The sequence below is a fragment of the Microtus ochrogaster genome, chromosome 4 (genome assembly GCF_000317375.1).
Source record: "Microtus ochrogaster isolate Prairie Vole_2 chromosome 4, MicOch1.0, whole genome shotgun sequence".
NCBI lineage: Eukaryota > Metazoa > Chordata > Mammalia > Rodentia > Cricetidae > Microtus > Microtus ochrogaster.
The window spans coordinates 31,054,376-31,063,204 of NC_022011.1; the positions used below are offsets into that span (position 1 = coordinate 31,054,376).

An 8,829-nucleotide genomic window follows, 5' to 3' on the forward strand; every position below is an offset into this window, starting at 1 on the left:
TTTCCGGTGCTCATCTCAAGGCTCTCCAGTCATGTGTGTTCAGTTTCCGGTGCTCATCTCAAGGCTCTCTCCTTGGAGCCTGTCCTCCCATCCACCCCTCTTGACTCACAACAAGCAGCCTGCTCTGCTGTCCCAGTATGGTTGCTTGCTCTTACAGGGGCTCTCTTGTAGCCTCAGACTGTTCATCGTGTGCATCTGTCTACCTGTGGTTTTGCCAAAGCACACAGAATATACATACTTTCTCAGCATGGGCCCTGGTGGGTGTAGGATCCCCGCAGACACCTTGTCTCTCATCTGTACAAAGGTGCTTTATAGACAGGCATGCCTGTTACTTTGTAACCCCAGGCTCTGGGACATTCTAGAAATGTCTGGCATGTGGTAGAAACTCAGAAATAACTGACTAAAGCTGTGCCCCAACATGCCCCAGTTCACTCGAACATCACACTTAAGATGGCTGTATGAGCCAGACGGTGACGACGCTTCAGGCGCCAGCTGCCCTGAGCTCTTACCTTTCTGTGTCCGAGAGAATATCAACTTCAGGTTGGATTTCCAATTCCAGCTGCACCCAGTCTCTGTAAGTCAACTGAGTGAGAGGATCGTTCAGAGCAGGGAGGACGAAAGACAAAGCTCACACTGCTTTATAAGCCTTTGTCATTTTAGCTCAGAACCAGACCTGTGCTCCGTGCTGCACGGAGATGGAAGCGATGCACTGTGGGAACACTGTGTACAAACTGTGAGTAGGAAACTAAGCTAATGAAACCAGCACGGCTCTGTTTGAGACGGGGTCTTACTCCATACCTAGGGCAGGTCTAGAATTTACTACGGATGGCCACAGACTTGTGGCCATCTTCCTGCTTCAATTCCCCAAGTGCTGAGATTACATACATGGGTTTTCTAACTGGCATACTACCTACTTTTAATCAATTAACCTGTTCCTGGCTAAATTATTATGTGTAAAAACAAATTATTTTATAAGCCAGGAGTTGGGGAACAAACCTTGGTATAGACTGGGCATTTAATCTCAGCACTCAAGGCAGAGGCAGGTGGATTTCTGTGAGCTTGAGGCCAGGCTGGTGTACTACTACATAGGTCTATTACATGTTCCAGACCAGCCAGGGCTACATGAGACCCTGCCAAAAACAAAACAAAACAAAGCAAACAGTTCCCCTCCCTTGTCAAACCTTGATATACCAATCTGCTTCAAATATTCAAGGCATCTTCCACACCCCCAGACAGGGTTTCTCTGTATCCATGGCATCTTATTTTTTTTTTTCGTATGAAAATTCTTGGAGCACTCTCGCATACCAGTGTGCCCTAATCTCAAAATCTCACTTTGCATAAAAAACCCACACGACAGACCATCCTTCCACACATTCCCACTTTGACAAAGTTCAAACCAGGAAGCAAGACTGCAAATGTCCTAAGATATGACAGTGGCCTCTGAAGAGCTGATGACATGTTCCCAAGTCACTAGTGGGCTCCTGGCTACCTGCTGCTTACCTGTCCCCACACTGGTCACAGAGCCACCACAAAACTGTGATAAAACGGTTTCCCTAAACTAGGCAAACCCATTAGGAAAGAAAAGACATGGTCTGTCCATGCGAATCGTGCCAGGTTCCAGTGGGTGAGAGGTAAAGGCCCCACAGAACTGCTGTGCACAGTGCCTGCCGGGAGAAACCAAGCACAGCAAGGTCTTTCTGGAATGTCCCTTACAGCTTCAGTCACTGCAGTGAAGGTTTCAAGTCAACCAAGTACTGCTCTGGCCTCTCAGGAGATACAGAACCCTCTTACACACACGCCCAGAGACACAGGTTTCTTCCACTCCCTCAACCCCAGCGCACACTCACGCACGCACGCATGCACGCACGCACGCGCACATAGATGCAGCCAGGACATGTGACATGGTGTAAGACATGGAAACCTACATAAAATTCCTTCTCCTTCAAGAGCTCTTGGAAGCTGCTCCATCTCCACAGAGAGAAGGCGGCACTCTGCCAGTCTGCAGGAGGAAGGTCGGAGGGTCTCCAGGAGAGGGACGCTGTGTGCTCCGGAGGACAAGGTGTTCTGGCCTCTGAGAACACTCTTAACATAATAAACTGAAACTGAAACAGACAGGGACAAGCGCACAGTGAGGACGCAATCACAAGGACACACCCAGAGAACCCACCAGGAGACCTGTCTGTCACCCTCTAGGGGACCTGAGCCAGTCCTAGCATACCAGCATTTCAGTGACCGGGGAGGACATGGGGAGGCAAGGCTTGGGGGCTTCCTAAGCCCTGGCCTTTCTGGTGAAATCTGGGATGGGTGTTTTGTTAAGAGGAGAGGCTCTTGGGTATACCTACCTAGACCACATGCCCAAAGAGTGCTGGATCTATATGCTGCCCTCCAGGGGCTGCCCTCCAGCAGTGAGAGGCCTGGCGCCCCCGTGTGGCCAGTACTAGTGTATTCATTTAAAACCACACCAACTGGACCAGAGAAATGTCTCACCAGTGACACATTACCAGCATTTCTTGTGTATGAGGGCTATGGATAGGATTCTCAGCCCCTATTTAACAAGAACTAGGCTATTCAAGTGCCTAGCCTTTGCCCAAGAACATTCTGGGCCTCCAAATCTCCAGACAGGCCCTAGGATGAGGGTCCTCAAAGCATGAATGTAGTCTAGATTACACGGATGCGTCAGTTCTGATTTTATTTATCTGGGTAGGGCCTATAAGTATAGACTTTTCAAAAGCTTCCCTGATGACTTTTTACTATTTTATTTAGAGACTGGGTCTCATGAAGTCCTGGTTAGCTTCAACCCTACTACATAGCCAAGAAGGACCCTGAATTTTTGATCCTTAACTCCTTTTGATCTTCAATTCCCGAGTGTCGGGATTACAAGGTATGTCACATCGGGCTTTATATGGTGCTGGGGATCAAACTTAGGGCTTTTTGTTAGGCAAGTACTCGACTAGCTGAACTACACCATCAGCCCTATTTCTTAAGATTTCATTATTATTGTGTGTTTGCGCAAGTGCCCACTGAGGCCAGAAGGGTACCTTGGATTCCTTGGAATTGGAGTTACAGAAGGCATTTATTTGTAGGTGCTAGACTCCAACCGCCAGTCCTTATGATAGAGCGGCAAGTGCTCTTAACCACTAGTCTATCTTTCTGACCCCCATTTATATATACACACATGCATTTATTTATCTTGTGTATGTGTGGAAGAAGGCATGTGTGCAGGTCAGAGTTGGTTTTCTCCTTCCAACATACAGGTTTCAGGGACTGGACTCAGTTCTCCACACTTGGCAGCAAGCATCTTAACGCACTGAGTCATTAGCTTGCCCGCCCTGCCCTTTTTATTTTATTTTATTATTTTTTTGAGACCAGATTTCTCTACATAACTGAGGTTGGCCTCACACTCACAATCTGTGGCTGGAGGGATGGCTTAGTGGTTAAGGTTGCTCGCTGCTGTATTTTTCTTTGTTTTTTTTGGGAACAGGGTTTCTCTGTGTAGCCCTGGTTGTCCTGGAACTCATTCTGTACACAGATTGTCCTCAAATTCAAGAGCTCCACCTGCCTCCGCCTCCCGAGTGCTGGGATTAAAGGCATGCGCCACTATGCACAGCTATTTTTGAACTATCCTAAGAACCAGGGTACAACTCCTAGCCCCCATGTTGGGTGCCTCACAACTGCCTGTAACTCCAGCTCAGGAAGTTCTGAAGCCTCTTCTGGCCCAACCTGTACTCCCCACCCTCACACGATTAAAAGTAAATCTTGACAACAAATGAACAACAAAAAAAACCTTTCACAAATCCTCCTGCTTCAGCATCTCAATGATGTTTCCTCTTTTATTTTAATATGAAGTCTACAGTCAAGATCTAATAGTTCATATACAAGATGTGCTCATCAAAATTCTAGGAGGTAGGGCACTTGCTTAGTACATGTGAGACCCTAAGTTTGATCCCAGAACTAAAAAAAAAAAAAAAAAAAAAACAACAAAACCCCAACCAGCCAGCCTAACAAATCTCACAAAACAAAACCATACAGAGGGATAACTGTGACTTAGGGAAAAAACTTTTTTTTTATTTAAAAAAAAATTCTTATCCTTTAACTTACCTGTGGTATAAACATCACTACCTATTCAAAGGAGTAGTAGCATGTACTTAATAGCTGTCATCTCAGCCCCAACAACTTCTCGCAGAAAAAGATGCAATAGCAGTATTCAGCATGGAAAGCCCCCACCAAGCAGACAGCCAGGTTGCCCCAGAGACAGCCTGGTACATCGGGCACCCATGTTCCTAGATAAACACATGGGAGCTGCAGAAGCCAGAAACCCTCAGATCAAAAAGCAGGAATCTGAAACACGTACCCTTTTGATCAGGCCTGGAGATAAACAGTTCTGCAGGGCAGCATGGGGCTGTGCCGAGAACTTGCACAAACAGTAAGAAATCGCTGCTGTACAGAATCTGCGAAGAAGGAAAAGGAAACTGACTTCAGTGTGTTCTAAACTATATGACCTGAGCAACACTCTTCCTTTCAAGAATGGGTGGACCACCGGGGTTTCAGGCTCAGTGTCTCCTGAGAGGGGAGATGCTGCCTCCAAAAGCTCACATCCACAATGAAGGCAGAGAAATGACAGACACAGCACGTAAGCAAAGGCGCGGCAACTGCATCTGTGTGAAGAGCCATACAAAGACGCAGGAGGAACGACGCACACACTGCCTGGCTCTGGTGCAGGCACCTCTAGCTCAGGGGAGCGTCACGGGTGTTATCCTGTGAAAGAAGCTCATGAACTACAGAAGGAACACGCCTCACTATGTGTGAGTATAGCCTCCGCCTCACACGTGACTCTGGCCACCAGGAGACATGGCCAGTTACAACACTGGGTGCAGAAACAAAGATGACGTGGAACAGAGGACCTGACCTTGGGAAAAGGACTTTCTTGGGCGATCAGACAACTCTAGAATATGGCGGTTTCTTGTTGCCTTAGTTTATACAAACAGCTAGAGCTTAAAAGTGAGCAAAGACCAAGCCAGACAATAGTACTATGAACCTTAGGAATTTATCAATCTTTTTAGAATTAAGTTATTTCATTTTGGGGGCTGGAGAGATGGCTCAGAGGTTAAGAGCATTGCCTGCTCTTCCAAAGGTCCTGAGTTCAATTCTCAACAACCACATGGTGGCTCACAACCATCTGTAATGGGGTCTGGTGCCCTCTTCTGGCCTGCAGGGATATGTGCAGGCAGAACACTGTATACATAATAAATAAATAGATAAATAAATATTTAAGTTATTTCATGTGTATTGGTATTTTGCTTGCATGCATGTCTGTGCGAGGATGTCAGATCCCCTGGAACTGAAATTACAGACACATGTGAGCTGCCATGTGGGTGCTGGGAATTGAACCCAGGTCCTCTGTTAGGGCAGCCAGTGTTCTCAACCGTCGAGTCATCTCTCCAACCTTGGAATTTATAAATCTTGATTATCAAATAAATCTTATTCATCAAGCATATGTTACTTATCTAAATTTTCTAGATATTTAACTTGTGTCAATTTGTGTGGGAGGAGGCAGAGTTACCACGCTGTATGGTTCCACGGTGGTGGGGATTTTTCCCAAAGAATTAATTGGTTTAGAGAGGTTACCATTTTATACATTTTCATCCTTCAAAGCGCGCACGCGCGCACACACACGCACGCACACACACACACACACACACACACACACACACACACACACACACACTTTCCCAAGACAGCCAAACAGCGTCCACCTTAGGAGACAAGGGTATCCTCTGCCAGGGACGGTGTAGCGATGTGGAAAGACGGTTAGACGGTTACGGGAGTGCTAATACTAGTAACAACTTCCGACTTTAGCAGTGCCCTAGAGCACAAACAAGCATAAATACCTACTAAGTAAAACAAAAACCTAGAATATTATAGGATAACTTGTGGGTGACTAGTTTTGGCATTAGGGACTAGTCTCTATCACTGACTACGCCCCATCCCCGGTCTCTCATAATTTTTTTTTAAGTTTTTGGTAATTTTATTTTTCTTTTATGTGTGTGAATGGTTTGTTTGCAAAGATGGCTGTGCACTACGCATGTGCAATGCCCACAGAGGCCAGAAGAGGGAGTCAGAGTCTCTAGGCAAAGATTGTGATGCCATGTGGGTGCTGGACTACAATCTGGATCTGCTAGAAGAGCAGTCAACGTTCTTAACCACCGGGCCATCTCCAGCCACATGGTCTCTCATAATTTTATTTGCTGAATATTTGAAACTTTTCAAGAGGGGAAAACAATTGCTGAGAAACCCAGGAACGGCTTACTTCATGCAGAAGAGCAGAGATTCCCTTGTGCGGCAGGTGAGGAGGCTGTTCAAAAACTCAGGGACACAAAGGCTGCCAGCAGGAGCAAGAACACCTGGATCCACCTCTGGAAGCATGGACCTAGACTCGCCCAGATGGACGGCAAGGGCAGCCAACCCCAGGACATGAGGGGCACCCAGGCTTGGGCCCTGAAATAGGGAAAAAGTTAACGATAGTCTGTTCCCTTGCTAGGAGGCTCAAAATTCACGGAGAGGCAGAAGCTAGCATCAGTCAAGGCTCACAGCAGCTTGAGAAGTGACCTGCAGGATGCGGGTGCCTACCTGGTGGTAGAGCAGCTGGCAGAGCCGACTGAGCACTGCAGGGAAGATCACGTGTCCACAAAGGATTCTCACGAAAAGGACAGCCCAGGGGCTCTGCCTACAAGACAGAGAACAAGTCACTGTCTGGTCACAGCCCTGTACCACGCCCGGTCTAGGCATGGAGGCCTATGAAAGGGCCAAGGTTCTCCCAAACAGTGACCTTTATGTAAGACAGACCATCGGTCTTCAATGCAGTCCCTACCCAACACAGCTCAGCCTAGCCATCCACTCTTGGAAGGGAGCTGGTCCTGCTTGGTCTCAGCACACTTACCTCTCCGGGGGCACAAAGCTAGAGGCTGCCATTAGGTTCTGACAGAAGGCTGTGAGCAGGAGATCCACAACCTAGGAAGGGACACATCACTGTGAGGCTCTGGCCTCCTCCGCCTAGACTGACAGGAAGCTTGCCTGTATAGCAGCACTGAATTTTTCACTTATTTTGTGTTGTGACTATGTGTGCACGGAGGCCAGAGGACAACTCTCGGGGGTAAGCTCTCCGCTACCATGTCATGGGAAGCGGGGACCAAATTCAGGCTGTCGGGCTTGTGTTGAGAAAGGAAGCTACAAGGGCAAGTTGGCACCAAATCACGGGACTGAAGCAGAATAAGTGGAGCACACAGCTGGAAACTGGAAAGCGCCTAGTGCGACGATAGGTAAACCTTGATTGTAAGGGGCAAAAGAGTAAATATTATGGGCTGTGGGAGTAAAACTAGCCTTTGCCACATGGGCTTCTTTAAAATAAAAAGGCAAGCTGGTGGAACACGCCTGTCATCCCCTCACTGGAGACAGGGAGATCAGAATTCAAGTCCAGCCTCAGCAACAAAGTAAGATTAAGGCCAACTGGGCTACATGATACCCTGTCTCAAAAAAACTTCTAAAAAAGTAAGAACATCTTTAGCCACAAACAGGCAGGCGAGGGAGTAAGGGGGGCTGATCAACTGTGGCAAAGCCAGTGACTGTGTACTCAACTCCGACTGCATGCCTTTTATATAATCTAAGGGGCGGGGCCATGCAGGGTCCTAAGGCCTCACAGACATACCGCCTGGTCCTGTCTCTGGAGTGTGGGGTTAAGCACGTTGAGCTGAATCTTCGATCTCCGGAGGCTGCTGTCATCGCTATTGTGACCCAAAGCAAAACTTAGTCTTTCAGAAATCACAGCCACCTGAGCAGACATAACTGCAAAGAGAGAAGCCAGTTCCATCAGGAGCAAGGCTGGGAAGAAACAACATGAAGAAAGGCTGGCAGGGCCTTGCAGAATGCTAGGTAGCACTGGCCATGCAGATACACCCTGTGGAGCCACCTCAGAACGGAAGGAGGAATGGCCACACTGCAGTAGCCATTGCCTCTCTAAGGTGTGACGCTTCTACCTGTCTAAGTCTCACAGACCAAAGACACCTATAGTCACTGCAAAGGCCTCAGTGACTCACTCAAGCATGCAAATCTCTGTTGCTTTGTCAGAGCTGACCTAACACCCATTTGTCCTTGACTGAAGCCCTGGAACTCTTCCTCCTGCTCTACAAATGGTCCAGTCTGAGCTGATGTAGTGGTGAATGCCTAGAAACTCAAGCTCTTGGGAGTCTGAGGCAGGAAGACCATTTGAGCTCTGAGATTCAGGCCAGCATGAGCAAGGGAAGGTGCCAATGTGTATATGCACACACAAAGCCATACACGGCACCACATTTTACACGAGCAGCCTGGGAAGGTGTGCTTTGACATCTGTACACCTGGCCTGAATGGCTGTGTCAAGAACCCACAGCCTTGGCAGAGCTGCGGCAACGCACAAGTTGGCTAATGCCTCTTTGTGAGGCGGTCTTAGCTTCTACAGAAACCAATGCATAGTAAAGTCAAATCTATTTTTTTTTTTTTTTTTTTTTTTTTAGACAAGCCATGACGGGGAGAGGAGAGGAATGAAGTTCACAATATCCGGTCGAATGGGAGCTTTGAAGACAGCTGGCAAAGTAACATTCTTGCCAGATGACCCACGCTCCTCTCAACCCGGCTGCTCCCACCAAGTCAAATCTATTATGCATAAAAATAGATTTTGGGTTTGGATGTGGGTTGTCACACAATGAAGGATTCAGGTTGAGTGATGTGGGAGTGTCATATATCAATCTGTTGATTTCATTGGTTAAGGAATAAAGAAACTGCCTAGGCCCCTTGTTAGGC

General features: G+C 47.5%; 1 protein-coding gene across 1 annotated transcript in view; it reads right to left on the reverse strand.

Annotated features, from left to right (window-relative positions):
• Fanca (FA complementation group A) overlaps positions 1-8,829 on the reverse strand; it is a 58,071-nt gene that overhangs the window by 12,775 nt on the left and 36,467 nt on the right. The window contains exons 23-29 of the mRNA XM_005345833.3: positions 7,703-7,839; positions 6,938-7,008; positions 6,628-6,724; positions 6,308-6,495; positions 4,352-4,448; positions 1,926-2,102; positions 510-583 (exon numbers count right to left, since the gene is read on the reverse strand). Coding sequence (XP_005345890.1) covers positions 510-583; positions 1,926-2,102; positions 4,352-4,448; positions 6,308-6,495; positions 6,628-6,724; positions 6,938-7,008; positions 7,703-7,839 — 841 coding nt within the window. The remainder of the gene's footprint in view (positions 1-509; positions 584-1,925; positions 2,103-4,351; positions 4,449-6,307; positions 6,496-6,627; positions 6,725-6,937; positions 7,009-7,702; positions 7,840-8,829) is intronic.